This window comes from Pelodiscus sinensis, chromosome 11 (genome assembly GCF_052426305.1).
Source record: "Pelodiscus sinensis isolate ZL-2025 chromosome 11, ASM5242630v1, whole genome shotgun sequence".
In the NCBI taxonomy this organism is placed as follows: Eukaryota; Metazoa; Chordata; order Testudines; family Trionychidae; genus Pelodiscus; species Pelodiscus sinensis.
The window spans coordinates 10,107,340-10,130,329 of NC_143062.1; the positions used below are offsets into that span (position 1 = coordinate 10,107,340).

The 22,990-nt window shown below is 50.4% G+C and overlaps 1 protein-coding gene across 1 annotated transcript; it reads left to right on the forward strand.

Annotated features, from left to right (window-relative positions):
- Positions 1–252: 252 nt before the first annotated feature.
- Positions 253–10,798, forward strand: DUSP7 (dual specificity phosphatase 7). The gene is made up of 3 exons (XM_006127639.3): positions 253–2,800; positions 5,855–6,283; positions 8,448–10,798. The coding sequence occupies exons 1-3, from the start codon at positions 2,386–2,388 to the stop codon at positions 8,753–8,755; spliced, it is 1,152 nt and encodes a 383-aa protein (XP_006127701.2). The 5' UTR covers positions 253–2,385; the 3' UTR covers positions 8,756–10,798.
- The last annotated feature ends 12,192 nt before the right edge of the window (positions 10,799–22,990 follow it).

Below are 22,990 nucleotides of genomic sequence, written 5' to 3' on the forward strand. Positions count from 1 at the left end.
ACAGCATGTCTGATCTGTAAGTGGAAGACTTTATACCAAAAATTGAAAGAAAACAGGATCATTCCTCCCATTATTTTTACATTTTGTAAAGTTGATATCCCTGCTGGTGGGTGCTGAGAAGCAAGACACCAGACTCGTCTGGCAAGAGACATGGATTCAAATATAAAAATGTTCTCTCTCAAACTTTACCCTGAAAATGAATTTTTTTGTTCACTCACAAGCACTGTGGCCTGGGTTTAGAAAAGGGTGAGAGGGAGGAGAGGTTTGGGGCAGGATCGGTTTTTTCTCTTGTGGCAGGGGCGGCGTGGAGTCAGACACAGGGCGTCGCACCATGGAATGACAATGACTGTGCCCAGCCAGCAGTAGCTGCAGTGCCTGTGTCTCTCCAACAACCCCCCTCTCCCCCCGGTGTGTGCTCGCTCTTCAGCTTGAGCAAGACGAGAATGAAACCCTGAGCAGCGGGGCTCACAATGAAGGCAAATGACAGGCGGCGCGGCTCCTGCTGCTGCTTTGATCAATTGCAAGGCAGCCCCGGCCCTTGCGCATGCGGCTCATGACATTCAAGTTTCAGCTCTACCTGCGGCTCCATTCACCTCCTCTGAGCCTGCCCCCTTCCCGCGCTTTGCGATTAGCAATCAGATACACCACGTTCCAAACGCCCCGCCCCTCTCCCACCGGATAGGGCCTGTCGCGTTCCATCGCCGCCTACTGGAGCGTCTCATTGACTCAGCGAACCAACGAGGAGGGAGAGGGGAGAGACTTTTTTTTTCTTCAAGCGAAAAAGTCACGTGGTGGCAGCGAGCTTGTCAATCAGGGGCTTAGCTTGTGAAGCTGTTTAAAGGGCTCATTGCCCGGGACGTGGTGTTGTGTGGGCTCAGCGCTGGTGTTGAACTGTGGGTTTAATTTTTGAATCCAGCTACCAATAATGTCCGAGGTTCCTGCCTCCGCCCCCTCGGGGCATTGCAATGCTTCCTCCCTGCCAAGATCAGCGGAATCGGCCAGTGGCAGGGCAGCCAGTCCCTTCATTTGTGCAGGATGTAACCGAGCATGGGTGCTGCTGGTACCTTTAGGACGGCCAGGCTCACATACCGCCCGGCTTCAATAGTAGCCCGATTCAATAGTAGCCTGGGCCCGATTTTCCACTCGCTAGTGTTAATCAGGAGTGACCCCGCACCACTTTAGTTAGACGGGTGTAAACCTAATTTCTAGCGAGCGGTAAATCAGTCGCGCTCTGTCCTGCAGTGGCATAGCGATTGCTGCCCTCGGTCCATCACTTCGGGGTGCTGTAGCACTCCTCTTGCGGCTTCTTAGCTCGGGGGAGGTTTGGAGCCGCGCAGGCTCTGGGATGCGTTGGAGAGAACAAGGGGGCTGAGTTTTGGTTAGAGCGTGCGCAAGGCAAGGGGCAAGGCTGATTATGGCGGTAGAAAGAGGGGACGGCTTCAGGGCATGTCCCAAGAGCCCGAACAACGGGCGAGGTGCAGCAGCCGCCCCGCGAATGACCAGCGATCCCACTACTCTGCCGCGGAGGGGGCTGCGGGCTGTGAGCGCTAGAGTCACCCGAGTAACCGGGCGAGGTGCCCGTTCATCCCTCCCGCCCTTTGGTGGAGCAGCCAGTTTATTTTCCTGTCCGCGCTTAAGGCTGAAAATCTCCTCTTAGGCTCCAGGGGGTCCCCTACTGCCGATCCGCCGCCTCCCGGAGCCCGGCGCCTTCCCCATGCGGGGGAGAGAGCGGGTGGAACAAGCTCGAGGCTCGCTCCTGGGCCAGGCACTCGCTCGCAGCGGGCTGGAAACGCCTCGCCTCCCCTCCAGGCTCCCCCGCGCTGCAGCTATTCTGGAGCCGCGTGGTTGCCGCGGAGGGCGGGGGACCCCGGGGGGTGTTTTCCACAAGGCGGAGACACCCGGGCTGGGGGCAGCCGCGCCGCAGCCGGGCAGCGGGAGAGCCCCGCGGCCCCTTTAAGGCCTCTGGGCTGCTCCCTCTCCCTCCCCGGCCCCGCCTCCCGCAGCGTGACACGCCGCTCGGCTGGCGAAGCCCCTTTTTAATTGAGGCTGTCAGGCGGCGCAGCCAGCCCGCCAGGGGAGAACGCGAGCCGGCAGCAGCAGCAGCGCCTTGCGGGCTGGAGCGGGAGCGGCCACGCTGCCAGGGGGAGCGTCCACCCGGGCTGGGAGCTGGAGCCAAGTGATCCCCACTCCCGCCAGTAGCAGCAGCAGTCGGAGAGCGGGTCTGGCCGCGCTGGGATCGCTCTCGCCTCGCCGGCCGGCGCCCGCTGCCCGCGGCTCGGGGCTGCCCCGGGAGCGGCCCGGCAGCGGGAAGGGGGCCTTGCCCCGGCAGCAGCCCGCCAGCGCCCCTGCCCGGACCCGCTGGGCGCCCCCCGTCCTCCGGGCCTGATGAAAAATCACCTGTGGGGCAGCTCCCCCCGGGCTCCCATGGCGGCGGCGGTGCCGTGGAAGAGCGTGGAGTGGCTGCAGGAGGAGCTGGAGTCCGGCGGGGGCAGCTCGCTGCTGCTGCTCGACTGCCGCCCCCACGAGCTCTTCGAGTCCTCGCACATCGAGACGGCCATCAACCTGGCCATCCCGGGCCTCATGCTGCGCCGCCTGAAGAAGGGCAACCTGCCCATCCGCTCCATCATCCCCAACCACGAGGACAAGGAGCGCTTCGCCAAGCGCTGCAAGGCGGACACCGTGCTGCTCTACGACGAGGCCACGGCCGAGTGGCAGCAGGACAACGGCGCCCCCAGCTCCGTCCTGGGGCTGCTGCTGCAGAAGCTGCGGGACGACGGGTGCAAGGCGTATTACCTAAAAGGTACGGGCTTGGGGGGGAGATCGGCCCGTCTGCCTCCCCCAGCCGCCAGCTCCATCCCTGCCCCAAGCGCCTCCTCTCCCCTCCCCAGGGATGGGTTTCCGTGGCCCCCCAACTCTGCCCAGCCCGTAGGCGCTTTGCAGCCCGCACCCCGCAGATCCTCTGCCTTCTCTTCCCCCCCCATGCCCTGGATTCCTCCCCGCCGTGAAATCAAGACTTTTGGGGGGAGAAGGGAGACCGCCCCACCCGGGCTCGGGGTATTTTCTGTCTCGTTGGGGTGAGGAGGGGGAGCCGAGCTAGCTGCAGTTTCAGAGCGAGCCTGGATGAGCTTCTCCCCTGTTAAGCTGCTTATAAAATGGTTCCATGTGCTGGGGGAGCGCAGCGACCAGCTCGCCCTGACTTTTGCAGTTGTGTTTTGTGGCAGGGTCCCCCCCCTTCCCAACTCATGGGGGAAGCAGCCTCCCCCACTTCATTCAAAGGCGCCGGGAGAACCGAGGGATCTCTCCTTCCAGACACCAGGGCAGGATGGCAGATTCCTCCCCCCCCGCCCAAGGGTTTCCCCCTCCTCTGTTTCTATTAGTCCAGCCTCTCCCCCTCTAATCCCTGCGGGAGGGAGAGATGCGTCTTCCTCCTTTCCCCTCTCAAAGGAAAATTCAGCTCGGGCACCGCTCATGCGCAGTCCCCTCTGTCCTGAACTGACCTGCAGTGCTAGAGCAGCCCCCCCAAACCTGGCACGCCGAGGCCGGCCCTTGCAGTGGGGAGGAGAAGAGGCGGCAGGGTCCCCTGTGGCGTGAAAACCCCCCTCGTCCACCAGAGCAACCATCTGGACCCCACGGGGACTGGTTTGCCCCCAGAGCATTTTGGAAAGGCCTGTCTCCGGGGGTGTGGCGCGGCTGGGCCGCCTTCTTGACGCTTCCCTCGAAGATCCGGCTCCCTTCCCCCAGACCACAGCTTAGCTTTGTGTCGCTTATAAAGCAAAGTTTGAGGGGCCGCAGCTTCATTTCCCATTAAACCAGCTCTTGGCTCCCCCTCTCCATCTTGAAATGCCTCCTTCCCGTCAGCTGTGTGGAAGAGGGGCTGCTCCTGGTACTGATCCCGGCCCCTCTTGCCTCGGACACAGGCTCCACTGGGGAACACATTGGGGTGCCTGAGCGCATTCCCCCCCCCGGCGGCGTGACATGCACCTCCGCTCCTTGTAGCGCCCTACTTAGACCTTGATTTATATTCCACGAAGTTGGTTATTTTCTTCCCCCCTCTCAATATCTCACAAGGCGTCCCCCAAACACTGGCCTGATCAGCTCCTCTCTGATCTCAAAGCACCCACTGTGGTCGCTGGGCGGCAGGCTTGAGGCACAAATAGCAGGCGAAAGCGCCACTGGCACTTTCAACCATTTAAACCCACTTTTTTTTCTCCCTGGCGGGAGCCCAGTACTATGTAGGGGAGGGAGATAATCAGGCTCTTTGGCTGGCATGGCGGGGCGGGGCTGGGGCTATGGATTATCTGGGGATAGAGCATTTCCTCCTTTCTAGCATTTAGGGCCATTAATAACTGAAAGAAAGGGACAGACCTGCCAGACAGGGAGGGATATGTTCCAGCCCTGGCTCTAGATCTGATTGTGGCTTTGCTCTGCCCCTTCCCTCTTCTGTTTGTCTTAGTGATGAATCCCCTGCTCCCCCTCCCTCCACCCCTCTTTAGCGTTATCTGATTAGTCCTGTCATTTGCTTTTTTAACTGATCTCTCCCATAAGCAGGAAGGAAGGGCTTTGAAGTTACTTTTAAGCCCTCTTTAATGGGAAGGGGAGGAGTTAGATCTCTCTCCCTCTCCTTTTTATTTTTTTTCCTGAGGCCTTGGTGGGGAATGTTTTCAATTAAAATTCCAAGATGGCTTCTCTGTGTTGTCTTTCTCTTTGGGGGGAGGAAAAGAGAGAGGAGGAGGGGAGGAAAGAGCCCTGTTTTCATGAATGGATGTAGCAGGAGCTCTCTGTCCTCCTCAATGACCCACCCACAACCACCAAACCCACTAACAAAGTTTCCAGGAGGCTTTTCTACTGACACCCTTTGTCAGATTTGGCTAATGATGGCTTAAAGCCTGCTAATCTATATTAGAAAGAAGGTACATTTCACACATACCCCTCTTCTGTCCATTCCTTAGCCTGCTAAGCCCAGGCACTGAACAGGAAATGTTGAGAAATAGACATGAACCGTCTCTTGAGTGTATTCTGATATGAAATGTTTCTCCGTTTTAAAAATTCTGTAACACGTAATCCACCCCAAAGTGTGTCTGTCAGAGAGTGGACTTGAGTGACCCTGCAAAACCCATGCCATCTTAACTGGTTTTAAATTGAAATATTTTATAGACGGTGGTTGAATTGTTTGGTAGTGTCACACTTTTTGTAGCACAGTAGCTCTTGTTGAAGCCATCTCAAAAGGAAAAAAAGACGTAGGCTTACAGATCTGAGAACCTAAAGCTATTAAATGATTAAGCAGCTAAAATGTACTAGCTTTGACTCCGGTGAAAGACGGCTCTCCTTCAGTGCTTCTCTTGTCGGAAGACTCAGAGGGGTAGCCGTGTTAGTCCGTAACTTTAAAAACGAGTAGTTCTGTGGCACTTTAGAGACGCACAAAAATACATAGATTGTATGAGCTTTCATGGGCAAAACCCACTTTCTCAGATGAGCTGGGGAGTGGGTTTTGCCCATGAAAGCTCATACAATCTACGTATTTTTGTGCTTCTCTAAGGTGCCACAGGACTAATGTCTTGTTGTTGATTAAGTGGGAAGCAGATTGGCTCCTTCCTTGGTAATTCTGTTCTGTGCTCTCATGCTAAGCAGGGCTGTGCTACACCAGTACTTCAGTGGAACTGGTTGCAGAGTGAAGGGTGACGCTTTGGGAGTGTAGCACAATCAGCCCTTTGATAATCTTCATCTCGGCATCTGAATTGATGCTGCCTTTTTGCTAGGGAGAAACAAGCAAAGTAAATGGTTTTTCGCAGAGTAACCCACTAACTTATGCACAAATCTCTCCTTTTAATTAGTAAAATGCATTTTTCCCCCCCAGGCGGCTTCAACAAATTTCAGACTGAATATTCTGAGCATTGTGAGACCAACCTTGACAGCTCCTCACCCAGCAACTCTCCGCCTGCATCTGTCCTCGGCCTTGGAGGACTAAGGATCAGCTCCGATTGCTCCGATGGCGAGTCTGACAGGGAGCCAAGCAGCGCCACGGAGTCTGACGGGAGCCCAATCCCTAACAACCAGCCTGCCTTCCCTGTCCAGATCCTACCCTACTTGTATCTGGGTTGTGCCAAAGATTCTACCAACTTAGATGTCTTGGGCAAATACGGCATCAAGTACATCCTGAATGTGACTCCCAACCTGCCAAACATGTTCGAGCACAATGGAGAGTTTAAATACAAGCAGATTCCCATCTCTGATCACTGGAGTCAGAATCTCTCGCAGTTCTTTCCTGAGGCCATTGCTTTCATCGGTAGGTGTTGGATTGCTGCCGTTAGCCATCGCAGCTTGAGACTGCAGGGAGCTGTGTTCTGTAGGGGCTGCTGCTGGTCTGAACGTGGACCTAAAAATTGTACGCAGCTCAGATCAGATATTAAACATGTGCTAAGGCACCCAAAATCAATTGTTTTCCAGTGTCCAAGCTGAGGTCCTCTCTGCAGTGCTGGGGTTATTGTACCAGTGTAACTCGCTGTGTTCTACTGGGATAGCAGCTGAGCAAATCGGTCCCTTTTAGGGCATCTTAAATTGGGTTTCCCACACTAGATTTCTTTAAACAAGCTCCGCTATGGGGCCTGCTTCTCCACCGCTTCCCGCCGTACAGAGGGATTTAAATCTGTAATACGATGCTGTGGAGAATCAGGCGTGTGGTACTGTCTGAGTTTTGGAAATGGAGACTACTAAGAGGCTCTGGTGTGACTGATGTTTGCTTGTGTGTGTTCTTTGTACCTGTAGGGAGATTCTTATAGAGGTGAAAATCCAAGGACTTCTCTACTTGGGGAAACTTATGGGTGTAATTATACTGGGGTAACTGTCCATGTAGAGTCTCCTGTCCAGTATAACACAGGAAATTCTCCTGCTACCAGCTGTTCAACCCTACTGATCAAGTCATGCTGGTAAATGTCCCTGGGCAGACAAGCCCTAAGACACTTTTAACAGGGCCTTGCAGGACAGAGCTTTTCCCGGGATCGCTTTTAACTTCCAGAGCAGCTTTTTGTCCTTGTGGTCAGTATTGGTTGGGCTGAATAAAAAGCATGCCTCCCAGTGAGGCTGTCAGCCCTTCCATGGCCATAGTTGCTGGCCTGACATTTGCCAGCAAGTAGTTGTCATGCGAACCATGAAAAAGATGAGCGTGTTTGATCGGTGTGAAATCACGCTGGTATCTGTGGGAAGGGAATTGATTCCCTCGCCTTTTTGAGGGGGAGTTGACTGTGAGGCCTTCACTGGAACGATGTAATGTTAGGTCCGTGGCTGCAAGGAACTAGTTGCCAGCTGGTATATTTTTCTCCCAGTCGCTGATGGTGAAAAGCCCCCTGGGTCAGCAGGGTGTGTGGATGCTGTTTCACCTTCCTGGAGGATGCATCGGGCTCCTGTTGAGCTGTGGCATTTGGGGTCTGTTTGCTCCAGGCAGCCCATGTTTCAGCGAGCGCCACACGTGTGCGTTGCCTTTAATGACAGGAAGTGGAGGATTACCTCACTCGCTTTCTATAAAACCAGAGCGATAGAAATGGGGCCGCAGATACTTCTGCATTTTCAGAACTCCTCTGGAGCAGCAGTGCAATCGGACGAGTTAGTGGCCTTTCTCTGGGAGTTCCTCACGCAGGGATGGGGCTAGGATGTCACGTCTGGAGCTGGGTTTTAATTCCCCCTGTTGTATCCTCCTCTCTGCCCGTCCCTGATTTTTTTTTTTTTTTTTGGCTTTGAATAGAGTCGGGCTGGAGGCTTCCTTTCACCCAATTGTCTTATCGTTCACTGCCAAGCTCTGTGGAAATGACGGGTTTGAAACCCTGTTCTGCCCAGAAGTACACATTGCCATATCTTTTGGTTCTTGATAGATTCTCTAGCACAGAAACCATGCTACAGGGAAGTCTGTTCCCTGCACCCCGCCCCTAAAGAATGTCACCATAAGTAAAGTTCCTCTATTTCAGAGTTCACTTGAATGCAAAAAATGCACATTTAAAAAAACTCAAACCAACCCAACCCTCTCAGTTTCATTGTGTGTTGCAGTGGTGTCGGATCACACAACTGGTTAGCTTTCACAACCCCATCTTAGCCCTGGCTGACTAATTTGAACTGTGAGGGATGTGGAACAGGTCAGGGTGCCAGGAATTCTGGAGTTGTAATTCCAGCCCTGACACTGCCTCTCTCTGGCCTTGGACAAGTCACTTAACCACTCGAGTTTCTCCCTTTATTAAATAGAAAGTCCTAAAATTAATCTCTCAGAGGTGGTGTAAGCTTTAATTAATGAATCGTCATTAAGCATGGGGAAGCTGAAGTGCTAAATAGGACGGACAGTATAGCTGGGTGCCTGTTTTTTGAGGAGGAAAATTAGTGCTGTTGAGTTCCATAGTATCTCTCAACTGTTGAAGTGCATTTGTGCTACAGAGGTCTAACTGTATCCTTTTCTCCCCTCGTTTCAGATGAGGCCCGTACCAAGAAATGTGGTATCCTGGTTCACTGCCTCGCTGGCATCAGCAGGTCTGTCACCGTCACGGTTGCCTACCTGATGCAAAAAATGAACTTGTCCCTGAATGACGCCTATGACTTTGTGAAGAGGAAAAAGTCAAATATTTCCCCAAACTTTAACTTCATGGGCCAGCTCCTGGACTTTGAGAGGACTCTGGGGCTGAACAGCCCATGTGACAACCGCTCCCCCAGCGAGCAGCTGTACTTCACCACCCCCACCAATCACAACCTGTTCCAGCTGAACACCTTGGAGTCCACATGAAGGGGGTTTCGTTCGGTGGGGAACGCGAGCCTTGAATAGCTTCTCTTGAGCATTTCAAATCTTAAAAATATGTATCTTGCCAGGCAGCCTTGAAAGAACTAGTTTCTCCAAGGAAGAGGTGCCTGATTGCTGCTTTAAAAAGGCGAAGGCCGTTTATTAGTATCCTGATGCTAATCAAAGTGGATCAAAGAGTAGTCTCTTTACAGGGGTTATTTAATAGGGGGGATCTCGTGGTGTTCAGAGCGCAGCTGTGATCGGCAATAACTGCTTTCCTGGGTGCGTTGAGACTGGCACGCTCACGTAAACACGCGCAAAGCTACCGTCGTGGTAGCGTGCTCTGGAAAGTAGAGAAGACTTACGCACTTGGCAACCTTCAACGAAAGGTGTTGGCCCAAGACTGTTTTAAAATCCACATGTACTTCTTTTTTAAGGTAACCTTACTCCGAGTCTTGGGCTGCCACTGGTTTTAAATATGTACGTTCCTGACTGTCTGTACAGACAAGGTTGCAAAACCAGTATTTTATTCTGTCCTTGTTTGATCTTTTTTTAAAAAAAAAAAAATCAAATGTTTATATTGACCAAATGCATTTTGCACACTTTGTGAAGCCTTGAGACATCCTGGCACGTGACTGGGTACACCGGAGAGAGGCGCCTGCTGCTGCACTTGCTAGCATCTGGTAGGAAGCTCTGTTGTCTGTAAAGGCCGGTTGGTCTGAACCTCTCTGCCACTTCCACACTCACAATCACAAACTGCACTGAATCAGCCAAGGTGACTACACTGCAAGCTTTTTTTTTTTTTTTTTTTTTTTTTAAATCCTCCCCCACCACCACCAAAAAACACTGTCTGTTGCCAGAGGTAAACCTGGTGTCATCTCCAGTGTTGGTAGAAGCATGTTCAAGGCTAGCTCTTGTTCTCTGCCGTAGGTTGAGCAATGATTCATGTCAGCCAGCTGGCTTAAAGTCATCCCAGCTTCCGAAGGAAGGCAAGTCCTTGTGATGTTGGCACTTACCTCACACACTTAATTTTTTGTGTGTGTGGGTGGGGTGGGGTGGGGATGGAGTGCTACTGGTACGCCAAAGGCCTGGAGCAGAACAGAGCTTTTCCGGCATGACGCTACGGCGGGGTCATGCGCAAACCGTGGAAATGTGTGAAATAAGGATGGGAGCGTTGAAAAAAACTGGCGAATGATGAGACTTTCGGAGCGCTGGACAAAGGTTCTGATGGGTTTCCTTTTTTTCCCAATAACTTTTTGCCGTGCCTTCTAGAGGGAGAAGACTTGTTGGTGTTTCTGGCTGATGTTTGGCGAAGGCCTCGCACGCTGAAGAAGTGGTACTAACGTCTGGGAGGCAGGCAGAACGGATGTGGAGGTTTCTTTTATATTGGCTGCAATGTAGTCTTTCCCTCCTCCTCACCACCTCCTCCTCCACTAGAATGCTCAAGTAACTTTAAAAAAAAGAAAGAGAAAGCCACGGAATTTTTTCTAAATATCCAGGTTTTTGTACTTTTTTCAAAAAAAAAAAAAAAAAAAAATCCTCCATGTGGAGGAATGTTCAATGCTGTCACATCATGATTTCTTTTTTTTTGTTAAAGATCTTACCAGAATGTTGGAATGATTTTTTTTTGGGTTGGTTGTTTTTTGTTTGTTTTTTGTAACCATTTTGGGATCGTGGGTCATCAGGGAAGGGAGAATGGATGTAAGTGTGGCTATGAGTGAGCGAGCAAACTGAGAATATCCTAATTGCGTTTTACCTCATGGAGGAACTTTTTTTTTTTTTTTTTTTCTTTTCAGGGATCTTAGACAGTGCATCTGCATTGCATTACAGCTAAGCTGGCTTATAAAGGCTTCCTGTTCTGTAAGTGGTCTGTCTTCTTTAAAGGAAAAAAAAAAGACATCCTCTGATTAATAGAAACGAGAGCTTGTTAGTGAGGGATGGTTCTTTTGCTTTCTGAGCTATGAAGGTAAATTAATGACCCTATATATACTGAACCAATATTGGGACTTTTGTTTATATTGCAAATAAATATTATTTTTTCTTTAAAAACCATAGTTTTGTGTCCAGTGCTTGGCTACTCAGTGAATCGTGTGTCTGTATAAGGCCGGGCTGTTTATATCCCCCTGTGACTGTGAGCAGTGTTTTCTGGGCTGCATTCAAGTGAGGTATTTGGTTTCATGCACAGTGTAATTTTTGAGATCTTGCCATAAAGGGTGAGAGGTAGAGGGGAAGGGGGCTGAATACACTGGAGACCAAAGAACAGCAGGAGATGGGTCTGTTTTGACCCCCGGCACCGCCACTCCAGAAAGCGCCATGTTCATAAGGCGCTTGGGGAGATACCCGGCCCTTGCCAATGGCCTCTCCAGTGGATGTAAAGGAGTTACTTTCAGTGGACAGATAAGAACAGAAGGACGGCCAGACTGGGTCAGACTAAAGGTCCATGTAGCCCAGTATCCTGTCTGCCAACAGTGGCCAATACCAGATACCCCTAGAGGGAGGGAACACAACAGGTAATCCTCATGTGAGCCCCCTCCTGTCACCCATTTACAGACTAACAGAGGCTAGGGACACCATTCCAACCCATCCAGGCTAATAGCCACTGATGGACCTAACCTCCGTGAATGTATCTAGCTCTTTTAAACCCTGTTAAAGTCTGAGTCTTCACATCCTCTGGCAAGGAGTTCCACAGGTTGACTGTGCACTGAGTAAAGAAACTTCCTTTTATTTGTTTTAAGTCTGCTGCCTATTAATTTCCTTTAGTGACCCCCCCGAGTTCTTATATTGCGGGAATAACTTTTCCGTATTCACTTTTTCCACACCAGTCATGATTTTATAGACCTATCATATCCCTCCAAGTCTTTTTAATTTCTCTTCATATGGGACCCGATCCAAACCCCTGATTATTTGTGTTGCCCTTTTCTGAACCTTTTCCAATACCAATCTATCTTTTTTTGAGATGAGGCAACCACAGCTGTACGCAGTATTCAAGATGTGGGCATACCATGGTTTTATATAGAGGCAATAAGATATTCTCTGTTTTATTCTCTATCCCTTTTTTAATGGCATCTAACATTGTTTGCTTTTTTGACTGTCGCTGCACACTGAGTGGATGTTTTCAGAGAACTATCCACAATGAACTATCCCAAGATCTCTCTAAGTAGTTGTAGCTAAATTAGTCCCTGTCATATTGTATGTATATATTTATTTTTTTCTGATGTGCATTACTTGAAATTTAATGCTGATAAACGTAATTTGCCATTTTGTTGCCCAGTCACAAAAGTTTTGTGAGATCTCTTTGGAGCGCTTCAGCATGCTTTAGTCTTAACTATCTTGAGCAGTTTGGTATCATCTGCAAATGTTGCCACCTCACTGTTTACCCCTTTCTCTAGATCAGGGCTACTCAACTTTGGAAGCCCTGAGGGCCACAATGATACTCCCAGTACATGCCGAGGGCCACAACTTAAGTGTGGTTTTACACACACACACACACACACACACACACATAATGTGTGCAGATAGCTTCTTTCACACTGATGGGCATGAATACAAAGATTAAGGCAAGACTACACAACATGCAGGCCCCATTAAGTCAGTTCTGCTAATATTAATAAAATGCAATACTTATCTGCTTTCCACCCATATGACAGCACTTTTAATGAGCAGTGATGTCCAGGAATTTAACTACTAAAATGTGCATCCACAGAAGACCACTCTTTGGCTCCTACCTGCAGGCTGCATGTTGAGCCCCACATAATCCCCAATGGTGCCGTGGGCTGCAAACAGATGGACCGGCCCGCATGTTGAGTAGCTCTGCTCTAGATCATTTATAAATAAGTTGAAGAGGATTGGTCCTAGGACAGACCCTTGGGGGAGCCCACTAGTTACTCCTCTCCACTCTGAAAACTGACCATTTATTCCTACCCTTTGTTTCCTGTCTCTTAACCAGTTCTCAGTCCATGAAGGGCCTTCCCTCTTATCGTGCGATAGCTTACTTGGAGCCTTTCGTGAGGGACCTTTTCAAAGGCTTTCTGGAGGTGGATGTATACTATATCCACTGGCAGGCCCAGCCTTAGGGCAGGGCAAGCAAGGTGGTTGCCTTGGGCTCTGGACTTCAGGGCCCTACATTGCCCAGTGCCTACTCGCTCACTGCCCTGGCTGGGAGCCGCCCGGCCAAGTGGTGCATCCAACCACAACATGCCACCTTGGGCCCCGCAAACTCTTTGGCCAGGCTTGTCCTCTGCCTCCCCCTTGTCCACATGTTTGTTGACCCCCTCAAAGAACTCCAGTAGATTAGTAAGGCAGGATTTCCCTTTACAGAAACCATATTGACTTCCCCCAACAAATTATATTCATTTACGTGACTGACAGTTTTATTCTTTACTCTAGTTTCAATTAATTTGCATAGTACTGATGTTAGACTTATTGGTCTATAACTGCTAGGCTCACCTCTAAAGCCCTTTGTAAATATTGGTGTCACATTAGCTATCTTCCAGTCATTATGATAAAATTTCTGGGTGACACAAAGTTGGGAGCTATTGCCAATTCAGAAAAGGATCGGGATATCATACAGGAAGATCTGGATGATCTTGTAAATTGGAGTAATAGCAATAGGATGAAAATTAATAGTGAGACATGTAAGGTTATGTATTTAGGGATTAATAACAGGAATTTTAGTTATAAGCTGGGGACACATCAGTTGGAAGTAACGGGAGGAGGAGAAGGACCTCGGAGTCCTGGTTGATTATAGGATGACTATGAGCCGCCATTGTGACATGGCTGTGAAAAAGGCTAATATGGTCTTGGGATGCATTAGGCGAGGTATTTCCAGTAGGGATAAGGACGTGTTAGTGCCATTATACAAGGCATTGGTGAGATCTCATTTGGAATACTGTGTGCAGTTCTGGTCTCCCATGTTTAAGAAGGATGAATTCAAACTGGAACAGGTACAAAGAAGGGCCACTAGGATGATCTGAGGAATGGAAAACCTGTCTTATGAAAGGAGACTCAAGGAGCTTGGCTTGTTTACCTTAACCAAAAGAAGGCTGAGAGGGGACATGATTGCACTCTTTAAATATATTAGAGGGATAAATACCAGGGAGGGAGAGGAATTATTTAAGCTTAATACCAATGTGGACACAAGAACAAATGGATATAAGTTGGCTAGTAGGAAATTCAGACTCGAAATTAGATGAAGGTTTCTAACCATTAGAGGAGTGAAGTTCTGGAACAGCCTTCCAAGGGAAGTAGTGGGGGCAAAAGATCTATCTGGCTTCAAGATTAAGCTAGATGGGTTTATGAAGGGGATGGTTTGATGAGATAACATGATCTTGGTAGCTAATTGACCATTCATTATCAGTGGGAATAGGTCGATGGAGGGATGATAGGAGTTACTATAGAGAACTTTCTGGGTGTCTGGCTGGTGAGTCTTGCCCACATGCTCAGGGTTTAGCTGATCGCCATATTTGGGGTCAGGAAGGAATTTTCCTCCAGGGTAGATTGGTAGAGGCCCTGGAGGTTTTTCACTTTCCTCTGTAGCGTGGGGTACAGATCACAGCTGGAGGATTCTCTGCCTCTTGGGGTCTTTAAACTATTTGAAGGATTCAATATCTGAGATATAGGTGAGAGGATTATTCTAGGAGTGGGTGGGTGAGATTCTGTGGCCTGCACTGTGCAGGGGGTCAGACTAGATGATAATAATGGTCCCTTCTGACCTTAAAGTCTGAGTCTATGTACAGAAGTTGATTTAAAGGCTAGGTTACAAGCCACAGTTAATAGTTCTGCCATTTCCCATTTGAGTTCTTTCAGAACTCTTGGGTGAATGCCATCTGGTCCCGGTGACTTGTTACTGTTAAGTTTATCCATTTGTTCCAAAACCTCCTCTAATGACACCTCAATCTGGGGCAATTCCTCAGATTTTTCACCTAAAAAGAATGGCTCAGGTTTGGGAATCTCCCCAATATCCTCAGCCATGAAGACTGAAGCAAAGAATTCATTTAGCTTCTCTGCTATGACTTTATAATCTTTGAGTGCTCCTTTAGTGTCTCGCTCGTCCAAAGGCCCCGCTGGTTGTTTAGCCGGCTTCCTGCTTCTGAAGTGCTTAAAAACGTTTTGCTATTACTTTTGAGTTTTTGGCTAGCTGTTCTTCAGACTCCTTTTTTTTGGCTTTTCTTATATTTTACACTTAATTTGGCAGAGTTTATGCTCCTTTCTATTTTCCTCACTAGGATTTGACTTCCACTTTTTAAAAGAAACCTTTTTAGCGCTCACTGCATCTTCTACTTGATTGTTAAGCCACGGTGGCACTTGTTGGGTCCTCTTACTGTGTTTTTTAATTTGGGGCATACATTTAAGTTGGGCCTCTACAGGCTTGAACAAGAAATCAGTTGGCATTGTAGGTAGGGAGCATTTAAAAACATAAGAACGGCCAGACTGGGTCAGACCAACAGTCCATCTAGCCCAGTATCCTGTCTGCCACCACTGGCCAATACCAGATGCCCCAGAATGAGGAATCACAATAGGTAATCCTCACGTGATCCCTCCCCTGTCACCCACCTCCAGCGAAACAGAGGCTAGGGACACCATTCCTACCCATCCTGGCTAATAGCCATTGGTGGACCTAACCTCCATGATTATATCTAGCTCTTTTTGGAACCCTGTTAAAGTCCTAGCTTTCACCACATCCTCCAGCAAGGAGTTCCAGAGGTTGACTATGTCAGGATTAGGGCCAGGGTCTCCTTGCTTCTTCATTTGACACATTCAATGTTCCACAAAATCAGGAGTTGGGGGATTGTGCAGCTTGAACCCCCCCATGGACATGTCTTGTTACAGCCCAGCTTTGAAGGCAGAGTCCTGGCTCTGGTGCATAACCCCCTGTTCCGAGCACTATGACATGGAACCATTTCAAGGGTGACCTGTGGTTTGTGATTCAGATTTCTGACTTGGGCTATGCCCTATTGCAGGCTGTCTGGTATTTCAACAAGAAAGTGGTAGATGGATCTCCACAGTGACTCAGTGGCCTGATAGCAGCTGTATGCCAAGAGGAACAGAAAGACATCCCCAGACTTGATCTGTATTCCACATGAAGGCAAAATGCACAGCAAGGAGCCTATTTCTCATTTTAGATGCCTCTCCATTGAGTGCTTCAGACCTGGTCATTGCTGCTGTATTAGCAGACAGCTGGATTTCATTACAGACAGGTACCTATCTTGAACCCATTTTAAAAGTTTGGCTAGAAAGTAACTTTGCATGGAGCTACAGGAATCAACCTCTCAAAATCACCGAGTAAAAGGATTATCTCTCTTTATTTTTTTTTCTTTTTTCCTATCTCCTAGAACTGGAAGGGACCTTGAAAAGTCATCGAGTCCAGTCCCCTGCCTTCGCAGCAGGACCAAGTACCATCCCTGACAGATATTTTTAAATACCAAACTCCAGTTTTAAAAGAGGGGGCAAGAATCGTGTGCCCACTTAAATGGAATTGCAAAAAGTAGGTGAAATAAATGAGAAGTAATCACAATCTAGTACAGCCTGGGAATGGTTAAATCTGGGAACAGACGTTTTGAGACTGTTAAGATTACCCCTCTTTTTAGGCTGAAGGGCAGATTGTAGATGTTAAGCCCAATTCAACAACAAAATGAAGTTTCCATTGGGGCTTTTATTAGGTGAAAAGTTGAACATTTCCCCACAGAACAGCAAATCCAAGCAACACCAGTGTGAAAAGGGAAGTGAAACTTTTAGTTCCTTTGTCCCAGCTGAGAAAAAGGCCCACTTCTATTTTTTGTCACTGTTCTTTCAGTTTCAATCCAACTGGTGAATAACCAACTATTGGTTTTTAATCCTTTCTGTGGATCCCATTCCTGAAATAATCTTTTCCCCCTCCTTGTACCTGGTGTCGGAACAAAAGCCTTGCTTTTTATTCTGCAAAGAATCTCAGGTATAGGTGGGGCTAATATAGTCAAACGTCTGAAGCAGAAGAAGAGCGAACCTTTCTGTGTTTACCTTCCCATCACAGGAAGCCTACTGCATGTTGGAAATCCATATATTGATTTAGAGGCTTGATTGGGTTCAACAAATTAAATCCATAGTGTACGCAGGGAAAGATGTTTTTTCCTCCCTTAATTATATGGTGAAGCAGTTCTTGTAGAAGATGGGAAACCATGGAGAAGCATAAATTTGGCCCAGATGGGTGGGTGCAGAACAGCTCTGAAGGTACTAACATGGCTGTACTCTACTCTCCAGCCTGCTTTTTTCTCTTTCCTATACTCTACTCTCCAGCCTGCTTTTTTCTCTTTCCTATAACACTGCTGGAGAGAGATTCAGAGATTCAGTTTAATAATAGCAGTTTGCATCGGCCACGTGAGCTGGCTTTCACAGTAGCTTGAGTGTGGCTGTCTGGAACAGTGCAGATGCTATTTTAATCTCTTTAACTACAGGAATTTGTATTCGCTCAGTGGCTCTGTGAAACAAGCAGTATTGTTTCTGAGCGGCTTGTGCTCACAATGCCCCCCACAATAGTACGGATTTGGGTGACTGCAAGTGGTCCTAGCGTGCTGGGGGAGAAGGCCCTTTTGCCAAGGTGTGAAATAGTGGGCCCCTTGCAAAGCAACCCTGCTTCCTGAGTGTGGTATCTCCCAGTGGTCTCTAAAGGAGCTTCATCCCAGTTTCTCCGGCCTCTGTGCTAAGGGGTTCTGGTTCTGCTCCTTGTTGTGGAGGCTTTGCACTGAGACATGGGGCTGCTGAAGTCTTAAATATATACGGAGAGATACCTCTCTCACAGGGCCAGCTCGAGCCATTCCTGCACCCTGGGCACCGGGTGCATGATGCAAGCGTGGCCTTGCACCCCTGTGCACTGCACACCTTACAGCTGCCATCAGGCACCCCCCATAGGTTGGTGCCCTGGGCAGCTACCTGGCTAGCCCCCTGCCTTAATCCGACCCTGCTCTCTCATAGAGCTAGAAGGGATCTTGAGAGGTTACTGAATCCAGTCCCCTGCCCTCACGGCAGGACCAAGTACTATCCCTGACAGATTTGTCCCAGATCCCCTAATAGCCCCCTCAAGGTTTGAACTCACAACCCTGGGTCTAGCAGGCCAATGCTCAAACCACTGAGCTACCCCTCCCCCTTAGACTACAGCTAGACTGCAGGCTTCTTTCAGAAAACGTTTTTCCAGACACGCTCTTCTGGACAATCTTTCGAAAGAGAGCAAACGTGCAAGGGAAAAGCGATGTGCTATTTCGAAAGAGCGTCCACATTCATTGGCCGCTATCTCGCATTTCAGTTGTGATTACTGTGGACGGCATGGCCACCAGGGCACCTGTGCTTTTTCCTGGAGGCCTCTTCTTTTGAAAAAAACACTCTCTTCCACACCCACACACGCCTTTTTCGGAAAAAGGCTTCTTCCTGGTAGAATGAGGGTTACCGCCATCGGAAAAACCTCTCTGTTCTTTTGACAGAAAGTCGAAAGAACACAATAGCAGTGTGACGTACGTATTGTTTTTCTGGAAAAACTCTGCAGATATCTCTACCTTTAGAGATAATTCCGCGAGGAGAAAAGAGCTGAAAGCAGCCAGTGAACACGGCGATGCCCTAGGAGCGTCAGGGAAGTGTAGTCAGCCCAGGATCATAACAACTAGCAAAGGCTGATTCGATGGAGTCTATCTCTGTGCCCCTGGAGGTACATGTGCCCAGTGTTTCAGTGCAAGCAAATTCCTAGCCACGTCCAATAGAGGGGGAAGCACTGAAATGCGGGGAAAAGACTTTTTACCATTGACTTGAGTGGGACCAGGATTCGTGCCCAGGTCCCTCGTCTGGATGCTTTGCAATGGGCCCAGAGACTTGGAATTTGCCCCCGGCCTTGCGGCACACTGAGATGCGCACGCACAGCAAACTCTTAAAAGTACTAAACACCATTTGCCTGTGTAGATTTCCAAGGTAACAGGATCTCTGGGCACCCCCCCCCCCCGACCCAGTTATGAGCAAAAATAGGATGTGTATGGTCTTGAAAATGTGGAAGCATATAAATAGTTCAGCTAATCAACACATTTCGGTATGAATCGCCAACTGGCGTGTACTTCGAGAGTGGTCCGCTCGCCTGCTTGAAAAGTGCTTTTTTTCTTTATTAGGCGCTTAAATTTTTCGCTTTTCACTCTGTCCTGGGCATGAATTCTGCGCTGGGCACAGCGGGGTGGGTCACAGGAGGCTGACTGGAAAATGGCCACAGAACAGCTGCAGCGTGGCTCGCCAGCAACAGGGGCCATGTTTGGCTGAGACCCGTCCTACCCTGCTGTCTGTATCTTCTTGCTCCTTTCCCTGAATTTCTCCATCTGAACGCTGATCGTTCCCTCCTCCTGGGGTTCCTTCTCCAGCCAGAGTGTTGCTAAGTTCTCCCCTGATCGGATTTCCCCGTCTACAAAGGGCTGCTTAGCTAAGCCCCCGGCAACTCCCCTGCCCGTTCACTGTGGGCTTGCCTTATACATTCTCCTGCCCAGAGCTGTGGGTGGCCATGGAAACCTGCTCTGGAAGGTGCCTGGGGACAGAGCTGGGATGGGGGTAGCAATGCTTGGACGAAGAGGGGCTCAGACCCCCATCGGGGGGCCTCAATAGGGTCAGGGGAGACATTGATCGGAAGAGTTATCAGCAAAGATGAGCGCATGGCTGGGTTGGGGCTGGCGGACCCACCGTGGAGGCTGTAGTGAGAAGAGGGCCTGAAACGCAAGCCCAGAATCCTGGTGTGAGGCCGGTGTGAGGCCTAAGGCCTGGGCTAAAGTAGTCAAAACTGTGCTGCTGTGAAGCAAAGGGAAGCTGTGAGCAAGAGGCAGCCCCTGCTCACAGAACCTGGCGCAAACAGGGCAGAAACACGCGTGCCTCAGAGGTACAGGTCATGCACACAAGCACAGTCCGGGGGGGGGGGGCCTAGCCCACAGGAACATGCTGGCCCATCCTAAGGAAAAGGCCAGGCTGACAGCACGCTGGATCAAACAACAGGTGCATGGTAACCGGTGTCACATCTGATACATCAGGAGTGATGTGTAACTGGTTTGTATCGGTGTATAAAGGTGTCTCTCAGAAGGGCTGTCTTTGTCTGGCCTATGGGGCTGTGGAAAGGCCTGCCACTCACTGAGCTAGTCCACTGCGACGGGCACACGTTCTTACTGAGCCGTAGAGTCTGCGGGGGTGCTATTCACACTAAGCCTGGCTGGGCACCTTCCCACCTCATCTGATGTTGTGATCAGTGGGGTTCTCACCCAATGAAATTAACAGGTAGCAGGTTTAAAATGAACAAAATGAAGTTTTTCTTCACACAGCGCACAGTTAACCTGTGGAACTCCTTGCCAGAGGTTGTTGTGAAGACCAAGACTTTAACAGGGTTCAAAAAAGAACTAGATAAATTCATGGAGCTTAGGTTCATCAATGGCTATTAGCCAGGATGGGTGGGAATGGTGTCCCTTACCTCTGTTTGTCAGAGGCTGGAAATGGGTGACAGGAGAGGGATCACTTGATGATTACCTGTTCTGTTCCCTCCCTCAGGGGCAACTGGCATTGGCCACTGTCAGAAGACAGGATCCTGGGCTAGGTGGACCTATGGTCTGACCCAGTCTGGCTGTTCCTATGTTCTCTTGGAGACTGCTGCGCTGGCTATCTGCGTCGAGCCAGGGCAGCACACGGAGCACACGTGCCTGCAGCCAAACGGTTATCAGCATCCGACAGAGCAAACCATCTGCCAGAACACCACATCGGTGACATCTGATGACAGAGGTGGTGCACTGGGAAGGAACGTGGCGCTTTGCCTGGCAGAGACAAAGGGGCGGGGTAATTTCCGGGTGGGTGCATGGAGTGAGGCCAAGGCCACAGGGAAGGGGGTGGGCCAGGTGTCTGGGAAGATGCGTTCAGGGGATCGGGACAGACGATGGCTAGACAGCAGGAGGATGGAATTGCCTGGAGGTGGCAGCAAAAGGGGTAGCAGGATGTCAGTAACAGCAACAGTTTGGAACTGGCTCACCACCTTTCTAATGGCACCAAACTGAACAGGTATCCCAGCTGCTTCCTCAAGGCCCTGTCCCGCCCCTTCTGTAAGGCCCCGCCCCTTTCCCAAGGCCCTGCCCCCCCACTCATTGCATTCCCCCTCCCTCATTTGCTTTCACTGGGCTGGGGCAGTGGGAGTGAGTGCAGGAGAGGATGGGGGCTGCAACGGGGGGTGTGCAGGCTCTGGGGTGAGGCCAGAATGGAGGCGTTTGGGGTGCAGGAAAGGGCACTAGGCTGTGGGACAAAGGGATTTGGACTGCGGGAGGAGGCTGTGGGTTGAAGATAGGGGAGCTAGGGGTGCAGCAGGGGACTCTGGGTTTGAGCTGGGGCCAAGACCGGGAAAGGGGCTTACCCCTGCCGGCTCCCAGGCAGCAGTGCAGCAGGGTAGAGGTTGGCTCCCTTTCTGCCCTGGCACCACGTGCGCCAACAGGTCTGCCGCTTAGACTTGGGTGGGGGGGAAGGCTCCATGCACTGCTCTCACCCACAGGTACCGTCTCCTTAAGCTCCCATTGGCCAGGAACCAACCAATGGGCGTGAAGAGTCAGCGCTCTGGGCAGGGGCAGCTTGTGGAGTCCCATGCAGCTCACACCTAGGAGCCAGACCTGCTGGGCAGGTAGGGACTAGACTGCCCTAGCCCCGCAGACCTCACTTTTAATGGTCTGGGCAGCAGAGCTGACGAGAGCCACCAGGGTCCCGTTTCGACGGGAGAAATGCAAAGGGCTCCACTTAGGAAGGAAGAATCCGTGTCACACATACAGAACGGGAAGCGACTGTCTAGGAAGGATACGGCAGAAAGGGATCTGGGGGGCACCGTGGACCACAAGCTAAGTATGAGTCAACAGTGTGATACCGTTGCAAAAAAAGCCAACGTGGTTCTGGGATGGGTTAACAGTAGGGTTGTGAGCAAGACACGAGACGTGATTCTACTCTGCACTGATTAGGCCTCAGCTGGAGTATTGTGTCCAGTTCTGAACAACACCCCTTCAGGAAAGAGGTGGAGAAATTGGAGAGGGTCCAATGAAGAGCAACAGAAATGATGGAGGGTTTGGAGAACATGAGCGATGAGGGCAGCCTGACAGAACTGGGCTTGTTTTGTTTGGCAAAGAGAAGACTGAGAGGGGACATGATAGCGGTTTTCAAGAATCTAAAAGGGTGTTGAAAGGATGACAGAGACAAATTGTTCTTCTTAACGTCTGAGGATAGGACAAGAAGCAATGGACTTTAATTGAAGCAAGGGAGGTTTAGGCTGGACATTAGGAAAAACTTCCTAACCGTGTGGGCGGTTAAACACTGGAATAAATTGCCTAGGGAGGTTGTGGAATCTCCATCTCTGGAGATATTAAGAGCAGGTTGGTCAGACATCTAGCAGGGATGATCTAGAAGATGCTTGGTCCTGCACTGAGGGCAGGGGACCGGATCTGATGACTTCTCGGGGTCCCTTCCAGCTCTAGTGTTCTCTGAGTCTAGGGTTCTATTCTACAGCACACCCCAGGACTGCAGCCCCGCAAGGAGCTCCTAACCCCTGTGCCTCCCTCCCCAGCTACACTGGAGGCTTAGGACTGACCAGGGAGAATATCCCAGCCCCGAATTACCAGCCCCACTTCTGGCCACAGCTACCGGAAAGCAGCTGTTTCTTGGAGCCTTCTCCTCCACTTGCTGCCCTGGCCTGACAGTGGTTAGCCTGTGATAGCCACAGGTTCACGGTCGGAGCTCGTGTGGTGGAAGGCCAAGGCCCCATTTGAAAGGGGGCGGGTGAGAGATCTCATTCTGGGCGGACAGGAACAAGACTTTAGCGGGTGGATTTCTTGGATCAGTGAATTCCTCGCCTCTCCGCGGCAGCTGCTTCAAGTCCCAATTCTAATTAGTTGCCATGGCGCCTCGTAGGCAATTGAAAGCTGGATTCCGAGTCGGCTCCCTCTTCGCTGGCGTGGGTCTTCCTGCCGGGCCTCCCTCCACCTGCGCTGGCTTAGCTGAAGGACGGGCTCCTGTGAGAACCCTGCTGGGAACTTTACAGCGTATTGTGGTGCTTTCTCACCCACCTCAGGCCTTTCCCTTGTGTGCCTGCAGTGTGGGCCCAGCCCGCGGCCAACGGGGGCGAGGGGCAAAGCTTTTCTCTCCCTCCAGAGGGAAGCTCCTGAGGGGGGCACCTGGTGCGGGTGCCACGTGCTGCCGGCCTGCGGTGACTTGCATGTGCGGTGGTGTGGGCTCACTGAGCAGGAGGGC